Source organism: Peromyscus maniculatus, chromosome 2, assembly GCF_049852395.1.
Source record: "Peromyscus maniculatus bairdii isolate BWxNUB_F1_BW_parent chromosome 2, HU_Pman_BW_mat_3.1, whole genome shotgun sequence".
NCBI lineage: Eukaryota > Metazoa > Chordata > Mammalia > Rodentia > Cricetidae > Peromyscus > Peromyscus maniculatus.
Genome location: NC_134853.1, coordinates 163,401,820 through 163,423,478, shown reverse-complemented (window position 1 = coordinate 163,423,478; position 21,659 = coordinate 163,401,820). Strand labels below are relative to the sequence as shown.

At 39.3% G+C, this 21,659-nt stretch overlaps 1 protein-coding gene across 1 annotated transcript; it reads left to right on the top strand.

Annotated features, from left to right (window-relative positions):
* Positions 1-755: 755 nt before the first annotated feature.
* LOC143271714 (oogenesin-3-like) lies at positions 756-16,832 on the top strand. The gene is made up of 3 exons (XM_076563583.1): positions 756-1,343; positions 1,787-2,365; positions 16,163-16,832. The coding sequence occupies exons 1-3, from the start codon at positions 1,054-1,056 to the stop codon at positions 16,725-16,727; spliced, it is 1,434 nt and encodes a 477-aa protein (XP_076419698.1). The 5' UTR covers positions 756-1,053; the 3' UTR covers positions 16,728-16,832.
* Positions 16,833-21,659: the final 4,827 nt, after the last annotated feature.

The following is a 21,659-nucleotide window of genomic DNA, read 5'->3' as shown; positions in this document are numbered from 1 at the left end:
CTCTGAGTTCAAGGACAGCCTAGGCTGAGATCCTGTAACAACAACCACAATAGCAAGAAGTCCTTTTTCTCTGCTGGTTGATCCATGGTCCCATCATGGAGACTAGGATGTTCTGAATCTTGCAGGAAGCAGCCTGCTTCCCTGGTCTCAATGTTCAAATTATAATGTTCCATTAGTTTTGGGAGACCTCAAGTAGGATGTTCTAGAACTCTAGGAGTAAGTAACCATGATATTGGACTAGTGAGTTTCTTGACTGTGACATGTAAATTATCATTTCCATTCCAGAGTCCTTCCCAGATGCTTTACAAACATTACAGACCTAGGCAGTAGCTACTGAAGGTTTATTGACCAACTTTTTACTTTTTAGTGGTTTTTTGTTTTGTTTTGGTTTTTCAAGACAGGGTTTCTCTGTGTAGCTTTGGAGCCTGTCCTGGAACTTGCACTGTAGAGTAGGCTGGCCTCCATCTCATAGAGATCTACCTGGCTCTGTCTCCCAAGTGCTGGGATTAAAGACATGGGCCACCACTGGCAGGCTGTTTCTTTCTTACTCTGTTCAGCTCTGTAGCACAGAGAACACAAGCTTGCAAGCCTCCTGAAACATCAGGACAAGTGATAACCAACAAGTGAATTCGATAACTAACGATGTCCATCTCACAGATTCCCTCAATTATTCCAGGCTGGGTCAGCCAGGTGAACAGAGACTGGCAAGGTTGGAAACTGGATGTTTCCTTTGCTTTCTTTGAGGTCCTGGAGAACTGACCACATGGGTGAGCCTTCAGGCTTCCTGGAGAGCCCTTAGTGGAAATGGACTCACCTGAAATGTGGTTGGAATAGGATGGGGTGTTTGGGAAAGAGCATGCTTTTGAGAGGCTTCACACTGCAGACAGGAGAAGTGTGGCTTTAAAACCATCACATGGTGAACAAAATGTGAAAACTGAGATGTCCACCATCACCACAGAGAGGTTCTTGTGTGGGAAGAAGGGCCTCCTAAGTTTTCTGAATGGTGTTTTTTCTTTCATGCTTCCTCAGCATTATTATCCCTGAAAACCAGTCATGATGGGAGACCAGGCCCCACCCACACTCAAGCAGCTGGCAAGACAAAGGATGCTGAGGGAGGAGGACTTGACCATTTCTATTCTGGAGGACCTGCCTGTGGGGCTGCTCCCGGAGATGTTTGAGGAGGCCTTCAATGACAGACGTACAAACATTGTGAGGGCCATGGTCCCTATATGGCCATTCCCAGACCTTTCTGTAGGAGCCCTGATAAAGAACCCCCACCTGGAGAATTTGAAAGCTCTGCTTGCTGGACTAGATGTGCTGATTGCAGACAAGGTTCATCCCAGGTAATCAGGGCCCAGCTAGGGTGGAGGAAGGCTGTGGGGGTGCAGAGAAGGAACAACTGGGGACAGGGAGAACTTGGCCAAAGGTGGATCAGAGGATTCTTATAGCATCAGCGTAGAGAACTGCAGAGGATTGGGCCAGGTCTCAGGCGTCTGGGCAATTAATGGCAAATGTGGAGGGCACAAGAGTAGACAGCCATTGAGGAATAGGCCTCTCCCTGCCAGCTCCACAGTTAAAAATGGAATGAGGCTGGGGTTAATGGGAATGGAATGGAGGGAGGTGAGATAGATGCCTTGCTGGCAAATATCCATTTTCACTGAGCATGAGGCTTGATTTTGAGAAAGCAAAGATTTGGAAGGGAAGCTGATATGAGATGTGGACAAGAAGTAGACTGTAAGATGTATCTTGTCTTGTCTTCTGGGAATTCTACCTGTTTTACCAACAGGAGGTCAAAACTCAGAGTGCTTGATTTGACGGATGTGGACCATGACTTCTGGAGCATTAGGGCAGGAACCCATGAAGGTGACTGCTCACCACAAGCCGAGGGGCAGGAGCAACCAGTGGAAATCAGTCCTAACTCTGAGGTGAAGAAACGTTTTAAGGTAGTAACTGATCTTGAACTCATAAAGGCCAGGTTCAATCAATGTGACTGGTACTTGTTACGGTGGGCCCAGCAGCGAAACGATTCCATTCATCTATGCTGTAGAAAGCTGAAGATTTGGGATTCACCGGTCCTTGCTGCTGTACAGATCTTCAAATTGATAAATCTAGACTGTATCCTGAAGCTGGAACTGACCCAGTGGTCACTTGAATTCATGGTACAGCTTTTTCCTTACTTGGAGCAGATGAGAAATCTTCATACCCTTGAGCTAAAGGGAATTCAGAAGCCCTTAAGATCTGCTGCTTCTGCAGAACAAGAATGGATAAGCATGTTGCTTTCTCAGATCTCCAGATTCCCTTGTCTCCAGAATCTCTCTGTATCTAATATCTACTTTTTAACAGGCTGCCTTGAAAAGTGGCTCAGGTAAGGAAGGATGGAGAGCTTCCTCCAGAACATAGTAACCATAGCCTTTTCTCTACAGATTAGTGGGTCCTTGATGGTCTGACCACTGTGAACCTAGCAGTGGTGGAGACATAGGTTAACCCGGCAGATGAGCCCTATGCTCAGACATGTGTGAACAGGCACTAGCACACCTGTAATTGTTCATGCATAAAAGGTTGTTTAGGGTCCAAAAAGGGGTTGAGTAGATGGGAAAAAGGTGGTATTGGGTTTGAAGTTGGGGAAACTGGACACAGCAGTGGTGGGGAACACACATATCAGGTGACTCTTTTTTTATGTATTAAGAAAAATTTTTCATTCATTTTACACACAAATCAAAGACCCCCCTCTTCCCTCCTCTCCTCACCTCAGCACCCCTTCCCAACCCACCCTCCACTCCCACCCACAAGAAGGCAAGGCCTCCCATGGGGAGGCACATCCAGTAGAAGCAATTCCAAGCCCTTCCCCTGCCTCTAGGCTGTACAAGGTGTCCCATCATAGGTAGGGTGATATAAAAAGCCTGCTCATTCTCCAGACATGGATTCTGATCCTACCGCCAGGGGGCCCCCCAAGCAGATCAAGCTATGCAACTGTCTCACCATGCAGGGGGCCTAGTTCAGTCCCATGCAGGCTCCACAGCTGTTGATCCACCTTTCATGATTTCCCACTGGTTTGGTTTGGTTGTCTCTGCATGTTTCCCTACCATGGTCCTGATGCATTTGCTCATAGAATCCCTCTTCTTTCTCTTTGACTGGACTCCTGGAGCTCTGCCTGGTGTTTGGCAGTGAATCTCTGCATATGCTTCCATCAGTCATTGGAGAAAAGCTCTATGATGACAGTTAGGGTTTTCACCCATCTGATCACTGGAGAAAGCCAGTTTAGTTCGGGCACCCTCTCCACTATTTCTAGAAGTCCCATCTGGGATCATTCTTGGGGATTCTAGGCAACTTTCCCATCACTGGATTTCTCTATATCCCCATGATATCTCTCTATCATGGTATTTCTTCATTGCTTTCCCCATCCATCCCTGTTCCAGCTCATCCATCCCATTCCTTTTTGTTCTCATCCCCTATCTCCTAACCTCCATTGCCCACTCCTCATCCCCATTTTACTCATGGAAATATATATTTCCCCTTCTCAGGGCGATCCATGCATCCCTCTTTGGGTCTTCCTTGTTAGTTAGCTACTCTGTATTTGTGGATTGTTGTCTAATTATCCTTTGCTTTACATCTAGTATCCACTTATGAGTGAGTACATACCAAGTTTGTCCTTCTCAGTTTGGGTTACCTCACTCAGGATGATATTTTCTAGTTCCATCCATTTGCCTGCAAATTTCATGATGTCTATTGGTTGAAATATTAAGGCAACTCCACCTAGTTAAAAGGGAGGTTTATTTTGTGGGGTAACTTACAAGTGAAGGGATAGGTTACAGGTTCCAGGAAAGGTGAAGCACAATCCAGCTGTGTTCTCTGGAGAACTCTGCTCGGTCTACCTCCAGCATCCAGGATCCAGGAACCAAGAGAGCCTGCACTTCCAGATCTCAGGTCTTCAGCCTCCTGTCTTGGCCCTACCTTGTAGGCGTGACAGTTACCAGAAGCATCATTTGGGGTAGTAATTCCTGGACAGAGCTGGAACAGCTACCCACTAAAGATGTCATTGTTTCTCTGTGCTAAGTAGTACTCCATTGTGTATACATACCACATTTTCTTAATCCACTCTTCACTTGAGGGGCATCTAGGTTGTTTCCAGGTTCTAGTTATTACAAATAATGGTGATATGAACATAGTTGAGCATGTTTCCTTGTGGTATGTTTGAGCATTCCTAGGGTATATGCCGAAGAGTGGTATAGCTGGGTGTAGATGTAACCAATCGTCTTATTAAAATAAGAAACACAGAGCCAAGGTAAAAGAGAAAGCCGAGAGGTCAGAGCTCAGAGATAAAATCTTACCTCCTGCAGTGCTCCTAGCTTCCCCGAGAGAGAGCTACTTCCTGTTTTTCCGTGTTTAAATATTCTTTCTGTTCTGCCTTCTCATTGGTTGTAAACCCAACCACATGACTGCCTCATCACTGCCTGTAAGTACCGCCCTCCAGGTCTTAAAGGAGTATGTCTCCAATACTGGCTGTATCCCTGAACACACAGAAATCTACCTAGCTCTTCTAACCACCACGCTCTTGCTATGGCTCTAATAGCTCTGACCCCAGGGCAACTTTATTTATTAATATAAAATTAAAATCACATTTCAGTACAAATAAAATATCACCATATTTCCCCTTTTTTATTTTAATAAAAAGAAAAAAGGCAAAAGGTTATAACTAACAAAAGAAAAACTATATACAAAAGTACAATAACTATATACAATATATACAAGTAACAAATACCTAAACGATGTCTAGTCCATTTGTATTTGACAAATCAGAGAAAATAATTTCCTTATCTATCCTATTTTAGTAAGTTTAAAATGTATCTAATTCACTTTCTATCCTAATTAATCTTTAACTATAACTAACTAATCTTCAACTCCCTCAGAGACCCAAGAAGGAAATAATATTAGCTAACAAAAATAAAAACAGGAAGTGCACAAAAGCAACTTCCAAAAATTTTGTGAGTTGACAGAAACAGCCAGCTGCCTGGACAGTCACCTGAGGTTTCTTCACAGCGCTGGGGCATCATCTTCAGCCTATAGGCCTATCGTATCCGACAGACTCATCTGTGAAGTAGGCTGTACACAAGGTCAACAGTTCAACCTCACATTGGGTGAGAGCAGTCCATGTACCAGAAACACCTGAATTTCACTAGTGTCCTGTCATGATTCAGGATTTTAAATTTTGGAAATTGTTGACAGTTTTTTAATTCAGCTGTCCATTCTTCTTGGCTGTGTATATATGGCTTCATCTCAGCATCCCCTTCTTCTCCACATCCCTCTATTAAATGCCAGTCTACTAGTGAGAGGCATGAGCTTTCAGTTGTTGTTCCATTGCACAACAGAAGCCATCGGCCCACTGCCTGTTCAGCTGCCTTCAAAGAAAAGGACACTGTACCTTTTCCAGATTGTGAAGTCCACTTTAGGGATGGTGCCATATTGTCCTGGCCTCAGAAGATGCCTTCTGATAAAGCCATAACCACACTTGTTTTGGCAGGAATCGGTAGTCCTTTGTTTTGTGTTCTGTCTGTCCATTTTGTCCTGTTGATTTGAGGATACTTTGTTGTCCAGTGGCTAACTTTTGCCACAATGAAAGTTAACTCCATATGCAGTTTCTTTAATGCCCATATTTTCTCTGAAGTAGATTGGTACTGCCAGGAGCCGACATGTCTCAAAAAAGAAAAATTTTTAAGTTATTAAAACATTTTAAATGCCATATTCTGTAGATCTCTGAAGGGTTTGAAGATGACCTGTCTAAAATATATCTGTTCAATTTTTTAAAACATATCTAATATGACTACAATTTCTATTGTAATGTCTATAACTACTAACTTTTATTTTTTTATATCCTAATAGTTGGTAATAATGTAAAGTATTTAAAAGTAGTAATTATCTTTTTCTTTTTTTTTTCTTTCCCTTTTTTTTTTAAACAAGAACCTTAAATCTAATCTCCTTTGCTTAGCCTTTTTCTTAACCCTTGACAACAACTTGTAACCAACCCCCCTAAACAATGAAAATTATCCCAGACCCAAAACCCATTAAAAGAACCAAAAAACCACCTGCCCCACACCACTTCTTTGGCAATGTGGGTGTCATATTCTTAAAATTGTTTCCTGTTGGGTATGGGCGAAGTTATCTTTATCCTGAAAGAAAAATTTAGGTTAATTGTCAAATTCTAGGAAAGGTAACTATATCCTTTATTATTATCCAGTCTGTGTATAAAGCCAATGTTTAGGGTTTATCTCAAGTCCTTATTTAAGTAGTCTTTGAGACTGGATCATCTCAGCTAGTCATCTCAAAATTGCTCTGAGCACCTTGTAGTTCAAAGCTGATCTGTAGATGATGTTTGTCAGTTTAGTGATATTATTATTGTCTACGTGGAATTGTTGTTGTTGTGGGGCCCCATCTTCTTTCCGGAGACTTCAGTTGATGTTAGGCCTGGCCGTGATTTCCTGCAGAAAACTGATAAGAGACTCGAACACAAAGACATATATATGTAGCTAATTGAAGCCTTTTTTTTAGAATTAGTTAGTACTCTATATGACCATTTATATCTTAACAAAGTTTAAAATGTATATATATATATATATATATATATATATATATATATATATTAATCTTGTAAATTTTGATATAAAATTTATACTTTAAGAAAAGTTAAAGAATCAGAATAGAATCAAAGAGTTGAGATTAGTAATAGAATAGTCCTCTAATTAATTTGGCTTTTGTCCTGTCCCATAGCAGAAAATGGCTCTTTTATTCTGGCATGATACAGGGAGTTTGTATTTTTATTTTAACAACATGTTTGAGTTTAAAGAAGGAGAGAGCCATTCTCCAACTCCAAAGTCATCTTTAAATTTTAATTGAACTGGGACTATTAGAAAACCAATAGTGTTAAATCTTTAGAGAAAAGCAGAAACAAACATTTAAGAAGACATAAAATTTTTTAGATAATATATACCCATACACCGTTTCACTCTGTTTCCTGGGATAGATGATTTGTCCCTTTTTTTTAGTTGTCTCATTTGTCTTGTGTTCTTTAGATTCCTTAACCTTCATTCTCCTAAAAGACAAAAACAAAAACCTTCCCCCAAGACTAATTTTGGGGATGTTTCTTTTTGGCAAGTTATTATCTGATTAAATGAAAAGACATGTGTTACAGGTACAAGTTAGTTTAAATTGGATGTTCATGCTGGTTGATGAACTATCACCTCCTCTAATTAAGAGGTTTTTCTTGTTCAAATCGGACCTTTATCAATTTTGATGGTACCCACAGCTTATCTTCTCCTGTAGAAACAAAAGCAAAACCTCGTCCCCAACGTAATACATACCTGGTTTCCATTTTGAGGTCAGCACATCCTTAAAGTATATAGGCTGATTTAATTCTGTAGTTTTTTTTATTACCCAATGTCTCTCTGTCTCTCTGTTTCTGTCTCTCTGTCTCTCTGTCTCTCTGTCTCTGTCTCTGTCTCTCTCTCTCTCTCTCTCTCTCTGGATTTACACCTAGGACTCTAGGTGGCTGTTTTGAAATTCGCTCGGATTTCTACTGTTCTACACAGATTTGGTAAGTCATAAAGGAAACTATTTAAAAGACAAATTTTTTCCACATTTAAAAAAATGGGTTTCCTGTGTACATTAAAAAAAAATTGGGTTTTGTTTAAAATTTTAGGCAGTCTGACAATGGAACAACTATATAAAAAGATTAGTATTATGAAAATTATGCAGTTTATCACCATGCTTATTCTCATTTTACTATTTAAAAAGATAGTCGATTTAAGTGCCAGGATAACAGCTTTAGAAAAACCAGTTAAACCTGTAAAAATTCAGACAGGAAAAATTAACAGTAAAGTTGGTTCAAGTTTGGATCATAAGGTTACAGAAAGAAAGCCTGTTTTCACACAGTCACCCTTAATTTATCCTGTAACCGTACAGCAGATGCCTGATCAAATGGCTACACAAAATATCTGGGCTCCAATTAAACTGATAGATTTTAAAAGGTTTAAAGAGACAATAGTATCTTATGACATGCATTCCCCATATGTAAAACAAATGTTAAACTCTTGGTCAACATATAATAAGATTATACCACAGGACTGGCGGGACCTTGCACAAGCTGTTCTGGAACCCAGCCAGAGAATTCAATTTCTAACGTGGTTTAAGGATGAAACTAGAAACGTAAAAAAACAATGAACGGATAAAAAAATACAAGTTTGTCAGGATCAGCTTATTGGAGAAGGCCAATATGCTTCAATACAAACACAATGTTTATATGATGTTCAAACCGTAATTTTATGTCAAATGACAGCCTTGAATGCATGGGACAGAGTTGAGGAACCAAAAAAAAAACCTGAGTCATTCACAAAGGTTATACAAGGCCCAAAAGAATCTTTCACAGATTTTTTAGAAAGACTGGCTTCAGCAGTAAACAAAATGGTCTCAGGATCAAAAGCTAGTAAGACAATAATTAAAGCTTTGACATTTGAGAATGCAAATACAACATACAAAAAAATAATCAGGCCATTAAAGACAAGATCTACACCTTTGAAAGATTAGATTAGAAAAACAATGTTGAGGCTGATGAGCATAATGATACGTGCGTAGGAGAAGTAATTTCAAAAGGTTTGAGGAGTGTTAGATGTTTTGGGTGTGGAAAGCAAAGACATTTTAAAAGGGACTGTAAACAGGTCATTCCTAAAAGCAATGTTTCTTCAAGAAACAATGACAACAAAAGGCCCCTTCCTTCTGGAGTATACAAAAGGTGTGGTAAGGAAAAACACTGGACCAACGAATGTAGATCAACAAAGGACAGACAGGGTAATCCTTTGCCTCAGTTTTCGGGAAACTCCCGGAGGGGCCTCATACAGGCCCCCATAACAAAACCAGTTCAAACCTTTCCTGCAGCTGTAGAGGAAATCCCTGCTCTGAGCGATTAAATAACCAAATGACTATTAAAATAAATCATGCTGGTCAAGATGATAAAAAAGAAAAAATAAAAAATTCAAAAAAAAACATAAAAAAATTTTTTTGACAAACTTCTATTAATAAACAGAGACCAAAATTAACGATAAAAATAAATAGTGTTTTGTTGTCTGGTCTGGTAGACACAGGTACGGACATTACCATAATTACACCAAAATTTTGGCATCCAGCTTGGCCTCTTCAGGAGGTAAACGTTCAACTGTTAGAAATTGGGACATTATCTAGAGTGAAACAGAGTGCAAGATGGCTAAAATGTATAGGTCCAGAAGGACAGAGAGGAAAATTAAAACCATATGTCGCTAACATAGCTATAAACCTGTGGGGTCGAGACTTGTTGCAACAATAAAATACTCAGATTAAAATCCCTCCAATCTCAGAAACAAATCATAAACTAACACATGTTTCTGAGAAAAATATTAAAAGACATTATTTTGAGTGGTCACCAGCCATCCATATTATACAAAAACAGGACACAACAACTGATAATCCTCCAAAAATACCAACAGCTCTACCTTTAAAATGGTTAACAGACAAGCCTATATGGGTTCAACAATGGCCTTTAACAACAGAGAAACTCCAGGCTTTAGAAGAGCTGATAAAAAAACAGCTAAATGCTCAACATATTAAACAGTCAACCAGCCCTTGGAATTCTCCTGTATTTGTTATTAAAAAAAAATCTGGTAAATAAAAAATGGTAACAGACCTTAGAGCAATTAACAAAGTAATTCAGCCAATGGGCTCTCTACAATCTGGAATTCCTTTGCCTACTCTGTTACCAAAAGAATGACCTCTCATAGTTATTGGTTTAAAAGACTGTTTCTTTTCAATACCCTTACAAGAAAAAAACAAAAAAAGATTTGCTTTCACAGTGCCTACTTATAATAATTCTCAACCGGTTAAAAGATTTCAATGGAGGGTCCTCCCACAGGGAATGTTAAATAGCCCAACTCTGTGTCAATATTTTGTACAACAGCCATTAGAAGTGATACGTAAAAAATTTCCTAAATCTATAATTTATCATTATATAGATGATATTTTACTAGCTAACTCAAATACAGATACTTTAAAAAAATGTTTAAAGAAGTAAAAAAAAATTTGCCTTGTTGGGGATTACAAATTGCTCCTAAAAAAATACAAAGAAGAGATTCTATTAATTATTTAGGATATAAAATAAAATATTTATTTTATTTTATAATCTCCAGGTAGATTGATTCCCTATTTTCTGAGAAACTGCCATACTGATTTCCAAAGTGGCTGTACCAGTTTGCACTCCCACCAACAGTGGAGTGTCCCCTTTGCTCCACATCCTCTCCAAGATAAGCTGTGTGCAATGCTTTTGATCTTAGCCATTCTGACAGGTGTAAGATGGTATCTCAGAGTTGTTTTGATTTGCATCTACCTGATGATTAAGGATGCTGAGCAATTCCTTAAATTTGAAATTCCTTTTGGTCATTTGAAATTATTCTTTTGAGAATTTTCTGTTTAGCTATGTAGTCCTCTTTTGTCTGTTTGTTTGTTTTTGTTTTTGTTTTGTGTTTTGTGTCAAGACAAGTTTCTCTGTGTAGTTTTAGTACTTGTCCTGGATCTCACTCTGTAGACCAGGCTGGCCTTGAACTCACAAAGATCCATCTGGCTCTGCCTCCCAAGTGCTAGAATTGAAGGTGTGTACCACCACCACCACTATATCCATATTTTAATTGAATTGTTCCTTAATTTGATGTCTAGTTTGTTGAGTTCTTTATATATTTTGGAGATCAGTCTTCTGTCAGCTGTGGGGTTGGTGAAGATCTTTTCCCATTCTGTAGGCTCTTTTTGTCTTCTTGACCATGTCTTTTGCCCTACAAAAGAGTCTCAGTTTCAAGAGGTCCCATTTATTAATTGTTGCTCTCAGTGTCTGTGCTACTTGAGTTATATTTAGGAAGTGGTCTCCTGTGCCAATGCATTCAAGAGTATTTCTACTTTTTCCTCTATCAAGTTCAGTGTAACTGGATTTATGTTAAGGTCTTTGATCCACTTGGACTTGAGTTTTGTGCATGGTGACAGATATGGATCTATTTGCCATCTTTTACCATGTTGATATCCAGTTATGCCAGCACCCTTTGGTGAAGATACTTTCTTTTTTCCATTGTAAAGTTTTGGCTTCTTTGTCAAACAAAAATCAGGTGATCAAATGTATGTGGATTAATGTCAGAATCTTCAATTTGATTCCATTGGTCCATATGTCTGTTTTTATGCTAATACCAGGCTGGTTTTTATACTATAGGTCTATAGTAGAGCTTGATGTCAGGGATAATGGTGCCTCCAGAAGTAGTTTGGTTGTACGGGATTCTTTTAGGTATCCTGGTTTTTCTTTTTTCCAAATGAAATTGAGTTTTGTCCTTTCCTGGACAGTGAAGAATTGTGTTTGAATTTTGATGGGGATTGCATTGAATATGTAGACTGCTTTTGGTAAGATTGCCATTTTTACTTTGTTAATCCTACCTATCCATGAGCATGGGAGATCTTTCCATTTTCTGATATCTTCTTCAATTTCTTTCTTCAGAGACTTAAAGTTCTTGTCATACAGGTCTTTCATTTGCTTAGTTAGAGTTACACCAAGGTATTTTATATTATTTGTGGCTATTGTAAAGGGTGATGGTTCTCTGATTTCTTTCTCAGCCCTTTTATCATTTGTATATAGTTGATTTTTTTTTTTTGAGTTGATCTTGTATCCTGCCACTTTTCTGAAGGCGTTAATCAGCTGTATGAGTTCCCTGGTAGAATTTTTTGGGGTCACTTATATATACTATCATATTGTCTGCAAATAGTGAAATTTTGACTTCTTCCTTTCCAATTTGTATCCCCTTGATCTCCTTTTATTGTCTTATTTCTCTAGCTAGAACTTCAAGTACAATATTGAATAAATATGGGGAGAGTGGTCACCCTTGTCTTGTTCCTGAATTTAGTGGAATCACTTTGGGTTTCTCTCCATTGTTTTTGATGTTGGCTGTTGACTTGCTGTAAATTGCCTTTATTATATTTAGGTTTTTTCCCTTACTTCTGGTCTCTCCATGACCTTTATCACGAAGGGGTGTTGGATTTTGTCAAAGGCTTCTTCAGCATCTAATGAGACGATCATGTGTTTTTTTTTCTTTCAGTTTGTTTATATGGTGTATTACTTTGACAGATTTTTGTATGTTGAACCATGCTTGCATCCCTGGGATGAAACCTACTTAGTCATTGTGGATAATTTTTTGATGTGTCCTTGGAGTATGTTTGCCAGTATTTTATTGAATATTTTTGCATTAATGTTCATGAGGTAGATTGGTCTGTAATTCTCTTTCTTTGTTGCATCTTTGTGTGACTTGGGAATCAGTAACTGTAGCCTCATAAAAGGAGTTTGGTAATGTTCCTTCACTTCTATTGCGTGGAACAATTTGAAGAGTATTGGAATTAACTCTTCTTTGAAAATCTAGTAGAATTATTTGTTGAAATCTTCTGGTCCTGGACTTTTCTTGGTTGGACTTTTAGGTGACTGTATCGATTTCCTTAGGGGTTGTAGGTCAATTTAAATAGTTTATCTGATCTGGATTTAACTTTGGTATGTGATACCTATCCAGAAAATTGTCCATTTCTTTCAGATTTTCCAATTTTGTGGACTACAGGTTTTTTGAAGTATGACCTGATGATTCTCTGGATCTTTTCATTGTCAGTTGTTATATCTCCCTTTTCATTTCTGATTTTGTTAATTTGGATGTTCTCTCTCTCTCTCTCTCTCTCTCTCTCTCTCTCTGCCTTTGGTTAGGATGGATAAGGGCTTGTCTATCTTGTTGACTTTTTTCAAAGAACCAACTCTTTGTTTCATTGATTCTTTATATTGTTCTCTTTGTTTCTATTTCATTGATTTCAGCTCTCAATTTTATTATTACCTGGTGTCTATTTGTCCTGGGTAAGTTTGTCTCTTTTTGTTCTAGAGCTTTCAGTTGTGCTGTTAAGTCATTAGTGTGAGATTTCTCCAACTTCTTTATGTGGGCATTTAGTGCTATGAATTTTCCTCTTTGCACTGTTTTCATAGTGTCCCATAAGTTTGTCTCTGTAGTAAATTCATTTTCGTTGAACTCTAGGAAGTCTTTAATTTCTTTATTTCTTCCTTGACCCATTGGTGCTTAAGTTGAGCATTCTTCAGTTCTCATTAGATTGTACACTTTCTGTAATTTTGTTGTTGTTGAAATCTAACTATAAGCCATGATGGTCTGAAAGAATATAGGAGGTTTATTTTAGTTTTTGTATCTGTTGAGATTTGTTTTGTGACTGAATATGTGGATGATTTTATACAAGGTTTCATGAGGTGCTGAGAAGAAGGTATATTCTTTTGTGTTAGGGTGGAATGTTCTGTAGATATCTATTAAGTCCATTTGAGTCATAACATCAGTCAGGTCCCTTATTTCTCTCTTAAGTTTCCATCTGGCAGATCTGTACAGTGATGAGAGTAGGGTGTTGAAGTTTCCCACTATTAATGTGTGGGGTTTGATGTGTGGTTTAACTTTAGTAATGTTTCTTTTACATATGTGAGTGCTCTTGTATTTGGGGCATACATGTTCAGAATTGAAACTTCATCTTGGTAGATCTCTCCTGTGATGAGTATATAATGTCCTTCTTGTTCTCTTTTGATTTTTAGTTTGAAGTCTATTTTGTTGGATACTAGGATAGCTACATCAGCTTGTTTCTTAAGTCCATTTGATTGGAAAGACTTTTCTCAGCCTTTTATACTGAGGTAGTGTCTGGCTTTTAACTTGAAGTGTGTTTCTTTTTCTTTTTCTTTTTTTCCTTTTTTCTTTTCTTTTTTTATTAGGTTTTTTGAGACAGGGTTTCTCTGTGTAGCTTTGGAGCCTGTCTTGGAAATCACTCTGTAGACCAGGCTGGCCTTGAACTCACAGAGATCCACCTGCCTCTGCCTCCTGAGTTTTGGAATTAAAGATGTACACCACCACCACCACTGGGCAAGGCATGTTTCTTATATGCAGCAGAAAGATGAGTCCTACTCTGTATCCACTCTGTTAGCCTGTGTCTTTTTATAGGTGAATTAAGTCCATTGATATTAAAGGATATTAATGACCAGTGATTAATTCCTGTTATTTTTTGGTGGTAGTGTTGTGTTCATTTCTCTTCTTTGGGATTTACTACTGTGGGGTTATCTATTGCCTGTGTTTTCATGGGTGTATCTGACTTCCTTATGTTGGAATTTTCCTTCTAGTGCTTTTTATAGGGCTGAATTTGGGGATAGGTATTGTTTAAATCTGGTATTGTCTTTGAATGTCTTGTTCACTCTATCTATGGTGGTTGGAAGTTTTGCTGGGTGTATTAGTCTAGGCTGGCATCCATGGTCTCTTAGTGTCTCCATTACATCTGTTTAGGACCTTCTGGGTTTCAAAGTCTCCATTGAGAAGTTGGGTTTTATTTGATGGGTCTCCCTTTATAAGTGACTTGACTTTTTCCTTTGCTCTTCTTACTATTCTTTTTTTATTCTGTGTTTTAGTGGTTTAATTATTATGTGAGAAGGGAACTTCTTTGGACAGTCTAGTCTATTTGGTGTTTTATTAGTTTCTTGTATCTTCATAGATATTTCCTTCTTTAAGTTGGGAATGTTTTCTTCCATGATTTTGTTGAATATATTTTCTGTGCCTTTGAGTTGGTATTCTTCCCCTTCTTCTATCCCTATTATTCTTAGGTTTCACCATTTCATGGTGTCCCAGATTTCCTGGACATTTTGTGTTATGACTTTTTTGGCTTTGGTGTTTTCTTTGACTGACAAATTATTTCCTCTATTGTACCTCTACACCAGAGATTCTGTCTTCTATCTCTTGCATTCTGTTGGTTTTGCATGCATCTGTGCTTCCTGTTTGTTTACCGGGATTTTCTATGTCCATCATTTCCTCTGTTTGTGTCTTCTTCATTATTTCTATTTCAATTTTCAGATCTTGGACTGTTTCCTTCACATGTTTAATTGCTTTTTAATGTTTTTTTTTTGGCCTTCTTTAAGGGATTTATTGATTTCTTCCAATTTTTTGTTTACCTTTTCCTCAATTTCTTTAAGGGAATTTTGCATTTTTTCTTTAAAGGCCTCTAACATCTTCATTTTTAAGGTTGCTTTCTTCTGCTTCTTCTACCTTGTGATGTTCAGGTCTTGCTGTTATAGGAGGCTAGGTTCTGGTGATACCGTATTGCTCTTTATGTTGTTGTATGTATTTTTGCCCTGATGTCTACTCATCTCTTCCTCTATTAGGTGCAAGAGGTGCCTGTGTCAGAATGAGCTGCTATTGGTACACTCTGTGCTGGTTGTGTCTATATCTCAATCTTAGCTCTTGGTTTAATTGGAGCTGGCAGATTCTGTATATCAGGGAACTACTCCTATTCCAATCCAAGCTAGCTGATTCTGTGGCTCAGTCCTTCTTGGTCTTCTCAGGGCTCTTGGTCTAGTCAGAGCTGGTGGATTCTTTTTCTCATGAAGCCTCTCTTGGTCCAATGAGAGCTAGTAGATCCTGTGTCTCAGGAATCCACATGAGAACTGGTGGATTCCTTGACTCAGGAAGTTACTGGGGTCTCGAGCAGGTGGGTATTGGAGTAGTGTGTGTGTCTTTTAGATTGCAGGGTTTGATGGGGGTTTTTGGTGGGGAGAGCCTGGCCACAGGAGTTTTCACTGTAGATCAGCAATTGGGGCAGAGGTGGATGGGGGTTCCTAAGGACTGGTTGTTCCCCAGGATCTGGGTCCTAGAGGCAGGACTCTCTGGGTGGGAGAAGAGTCACTCAACTCTTGATCCAGTGAGAGCTAGCAGATTGGTTTCCTTGTCTCAGGAAATTACTGGGGTCGCAGGCAGATGGGTATTTGGGTAGGGTGTGGTCTTGTGGATTGCAGGGTCTGATGGGGGTTTGGTAGGAGGAGCCTGGCCTCAGAGGTTTTCCCTGCTGGCCAGAAACTGGGCTAGAGTTGGGTGGGGGTTCCTGGGGACTGGCTGTGCCCCAGGGCCCATATCAGAGGATTCTTAAAGACACTGCTAGGATGAAGCTGAATAATTCCATCATATAGACAGACTGAATTTGGGGAAAACATCATATGCCTTGCTTTCATTCCCACCAATCCCCTTCAATACTATTTGGCATAACTAATCTCTTGATGTCTCCCTAGGTGCCTGAAGAACCCCATGAAGACCCTGTCAATCGGTGACTGCTGGCTCTCCCATTCAGACTTGGACTACCTGAGCCAGTGCCTGAACATCCAGGAGCTCAAACATCTGTACCTGATAGGTGTAGAGCTATCTGATTCATGCCCTAAGCTTCTTGGGCTTCTCCTTGAGAGAATCTCGAGTACCCTGCAAACCCTGGAATTGGAGGAGTGTGAGATGAGGGACTGTCATTTCAATGCTATCTTGCCTTCCCTGAGCCAATGCTCCCAGCTTACTATGGTCAATTTTTGTAATAATAACATCTCTCTGCTTGTCCTGAAGAACCTTCTACGTCACACAGCCAAGCTGAGCAAGCTGACCCATGAGAAGTACCCCGCACCTCTGGAATGCTATGAGGAACTGAGAATACTTCAAGACAAATTTATGCTACTTTGTCCTGAGCTGGTGGATATACTCAGGGCTGAAAGGCAGCCCAAGAAAGTCTCCTTCTCTACAAGAACCTGCTTGAACTGTTTTCACTGCTGTTTCTATAGCCTGGAGGACAGACTTTTTTGCCTTTGTCCATAGGTAGGATAAGGTTTCTTCTGGTACTAAAAATGGAAGCCTAGTGTTGGGAGTGTATGTATACTTTGGACATCCTCGATTGCCTATAATAAAATGTGCTGAGTTTTATGGGTTGCTAGTGTGTATTCATCGGAGTGCACAGCCCACTTATTCCCAGCATTTCAATATCTGTTTCTTTCCCCATCGCCATAACCAAGTCATGGCATGTGACAGACATGTCTCTCATCAAGGGGTTCTATAGCATATGGCTTCACAGTGCTTAATATATTGGAACGAAAATGGAGTGCAAATGGTTCAGATCACAGGGACTCAGGTTGACATGAAGAACAATGGGATGAAGGGACAGGAGACTGGTAAAGTCAGAGATAAAATTATATGCATTTCTAAGTGATGATTTGGCATCAGAGAAATAATTAATACTTGTACATGTTGTTCTGGTAGCTTTTAAAGGTAGTGTGGGACCCCAGTAACCTGGAGGAGTATTGTCTGGTGTTCTTCACAGTTAGTGATTTTTCAGGACACAGTGCATTAAGAATACCAGGAATATTTTTTTTCGTGACAGGGTTTCTCTGTGTAGCTTTGAGCCTTTTCTGGAACTCTGTAGTCTAGGCTGGCCTCGAACTCACAGATATCTGCCTGCCTCTGCCTCCCGAGTGCTGGGGTTAAAGGTGTGCACCACCACTGCCCGGCAAATACCAGGAATTTTAATCATGCAGGGATGTCTCCTCAGTGGAGATAAAAAAAAAAAAAAAACAAAAAACACCTACATTCCATCTCGAAAACCCAGAGTGGATTTTGTTTAGGACCTGGAGAGCTTTAGCTATAGAGGCAGACTTCACCCAAATTCCTCAGAATGATTATCCCAGACTACAGGTCACATATACTTTACGGCCTGCTAACCTCTATGCTATTGGTCCAAGATCACACCAGATATGGGCCTTTTAGCTATAGAAGCCATCATCATTGTCATGTGTACTTTGTAAGAAAGTTTCTATATAGTCACACCCTGAGCTTTATTTTGCATCTGGAATTGGACAGATTGGACTGGTTGCTGCCTGGAACACTTGCCTAAATTGTACTATGCTTTCAATGGGCTGCCAGTGAACAGTCTGGCAATAGACTCCCCAAAGTCTGATCCAGGTTGACAAAGTCAAATATGCACTGAGTTTTTATTCATTGCAGATTATGATATCCACTGAGACTTGAGTGGGGCCCTTACAAGGGAACACCTTCAAACAAAACCCTCCAATATTTGAACAAATGTCATACTCTTGACCTCAAAACTCTCTCCAAACTTAGTTCTGGATCTTAAACCTGTAATCTTAAACCTGTAATTGTGATTTCTGTCTGTATATTGGTGTGGCTGTCCCTGAAGCTGTGACATATCTTCTCTGTCTCTGTCTCTGTCTCTGTCTCTCTCTCTCTCTCTCTTTAAAGATTCATTTATTTATTATGTATACAGTATTCTGTCTGCATGCATCCCTGAAGGCCAGACGAGAACACTAGATCTCATTACAGATGGTTGTGAGCCACCATGTGGTTGCTGGGAATTAAACTCAGGACCTTTGGAAGAGCAGCCAGTGCTCTTAACCTCTAGGCCATCTTTCCAACCAACATATGTTCTCTTTTGCCTGTACATTTAGATAACAAGAGAATTGGTATCCAAATATTTCTTCCTCAAATTGTTTATTCAAAATAGAGACAAGAGAGTTTCCATTGCACTAGATTTCTAGCTCTTCCCAGAAATGTTTCTCCCAGTACTCTTTCCCTCCATCCCCTGCCATCCTCATGACCCTCCTGTTCTCATCCTCACACCCCTATCCAGATGTCTCACCCTGTTCACTGGTGTTGTCTTTTCTATTTCTCCTTCACAGTGAGATCCATGCATTACCCCTTGATCCTTTCTTCTTATTTAGTTTCTCTGGGTCTATATTGTAGCATGCTTACATACCATGTTTGTCTTTCTGGGTCTGAGTTATCTCTCTCAGGATGATCTTTTCTAGTTTCATCCATTTGTTTTTAACAGCTGAGTAATACTCTATTGGGTAAATGTACCACATTTTCTTTATTCATTCTTCAGTTGAGGCACATCTAGGTTATTTCCAGTTTCTGGCTATTACAAATAAAAATGTTGTGAACATAGTTGAGCAAATGTCCTTGTGGTAGGATGGAGCATTCTTTGGGTATATGCCCAGTAGTAGTATAACTGGGTCTTGAGATAGATCAATTTCCATTTTTCTGAGAAACCACCATATTGATACCATAATGGCTTTACAATTTTATATTCTCAGCATCAGTTGAGGAGTGTTCCCCTTGCTCCACATACTCACCAGCATGAGCTGTCACTTGTGATTTTTTTATCTATGCCATTCCTACAGGTATAAGATAGTTTGGACCCTTTTCTCCTGCTTTGTCTCTCAGCCTTAATAAGAGAAGAGGTGCCTAGTGTCACTTCTACTTGATATAGCATGGATATTAGAGATCCATGGGAGGCCTCTCTTTTTCTGAAGAGAAATGGAGAAGTGGGTATTGGGGTGCTAGGAAGAGAAGTGAAAGGAAAAATGAAGTTGGGTTACAAAATCAATAAAATAAAACAAAAAGAAGTAGAGATCAGAAGTCTTGTACTTGATCATCATCATTGTGGTTGTGTGCAGACTGTCATGATTTCTAAGACAAGGACATTTCAGACACAATGCCAATGTAAGCAGCCCTTGATGGAAGTAGGACTTGGCAGTTATCAACACTCAAACCTAATATCACAGTAAGAAGGGCACAGTAGGACCACGAGCTGTCTCTTCCCAGTGTGTCGTCACTTATTACTCTCAAAGTTTGCCTCTTAGTTTGGTGGTACTCACCCACTGCACCATTTAACGGCTGAGGAAGCAAAACTGTTAGCTTAAGACAACAGGGTTGAAGTCACTGTCTCAAAGCCAGTGTGCAAAGGACATAAACTTTCATACATGATAGAGCCACACAAGTACACTCAGAACACCTAGAAAGCTTGAACTCTGAGACAGGGTCATTCCTGTGACACTGGATACTTCTAGTTTTAAATCTACTTCTAATAAGTAAACTTATCAAATCTGTTTATTTATATTCCAGATAAAGGCCAATACTCTTACATTATCCTGGGTGTATTTCTCCCAAACAAAGATGTACATGAGTGGTTCATGCTAAGATGTTCAGTTGGATCATAAAGTTGGCTGAAGGAAAATTAAAACATAGAACAAAGGGAATGGAGTCTCTCCACACTACTCTTTTTTTCTTTCATTTTTCTTTTTCTTAATAGCCTCATAACCCATACTTTCCTTTGAACTTCTGACCTTTAATTCTGGTCCTCCTGAGTGCTGAGATCACTAATATTTAACAACAGGATCATCTCACTATGGGGCCTTATTCTTTAAGCATTTCCCTTTGAGCTGGTAACCTTCAAGTAAAAAGCTATAATAGATGGATAAGTTTCATATTCTTGGCCTCTAGAACCCAATCAACCTAAGAACTCTATCTTAACCATGGAATTGTCATTTGTCTGCATTGTAGCATTGCTATCTCTGAAGCTACTCCTTTACGTTCCCTTTTGCCTGTATGGTAATAAAAGACTTTGCTATCACACTATTTTACCTTCGTCACTTTTTCAAACATATTTTTATTGATTAAATGGGAAATTCTCATCGTGTACTCCAGTCATCCTTAATTCCTGGTCCTCCCAGGTCTACCCTACCTTGTGGCTTCCCACTGCCCCAAAGGATAGAAAATGAAAGAAACAACAAGCTCTATTTGTTTTGTTCGTATAGTCACTGGAGGCTGGTCAAGCTAGGATTCACTTTTTTAAAATTAAAAATAGAGATGAGAAATCATTGTGGTTGTGTGCTGACTGTCAGGAAGCATAAAGGAATCTTCAGGAAGTATACTAAACAAGAAGTAAAAAGTGAATACCAAGACAGGGATATTTCACACACAATGCTCCCATATTTAACCCTTGTTGGAAGTCACATTTGAAGTTATTTACAGCATATCAATGCTCAGGGATCGAATATCCCATTGAGGACATGGATGGATGACAAAATACATATCTCTCCATACATCCAGAACCCATTATAGGTTGTCTAAGAAGAGAACTTTCCATAGCTCAACTCCAAGTATTGAAATATTTCCTAATTCAATTCAGTCAGCCCTACATCAATCCATCTGCAGAGAAAAGGAACCACTGTTACCTGGTTCCTCATGTCAAGTTCATACATGAGACTCTCAAACTTCATGTGCAGTAAAGTTTAAGGTCTCCTTCTCAGAGTTTCCTGGAATGACCAACATGCATCTCACAGATGGGTATGACAATTCAAACAAAAAAGTCATGGAGTATGTTTGAGATGGCTCAGCAAATAAATTTGCTGTGTGCATCAGGACCAGGACCTGACTTTTGTGTGAGGAATGAGAAGACTGACTCTTTTTTGTTGTTTATTTGTTTTTGATTTTCCCAACATGGTTTCTTTGTATAGCTCTGATAGTCCTGGAACTCACTCTGTAGACCAGGCTGGCCTTGAATTTAGAGATCCTCCTGCTTCTGCTTCCTGAATTCTAGGATTAAAGGGGTGTGCCACCACTACTAGAAGACTAATTCTTTAAAGTTGTCTGCAGACCTCCGTTTCCTATGGCATGTTCACATACATGCATACCCCAAAATAATAAACAAAACCTAATTTTGTTTAATTAAAACACTCTGAATTTACGAGGAGGAGAGATGGCCTTGTGGTTAAGAGCATGTGTTCTTTCTGAGGACAGTATTTCAGTTCCAAGCTCTCTACTGTCTTTACTTCAGTAATTGGGTGTCCATTGCCATTTTTCAGATAGAGTCTTGTTTGAGCATCTTAGGGAAGTGTCTACTGAATTATGTGGCCTGAATCTAGGGGAAGGATTACTGATATATATTGCCCATTT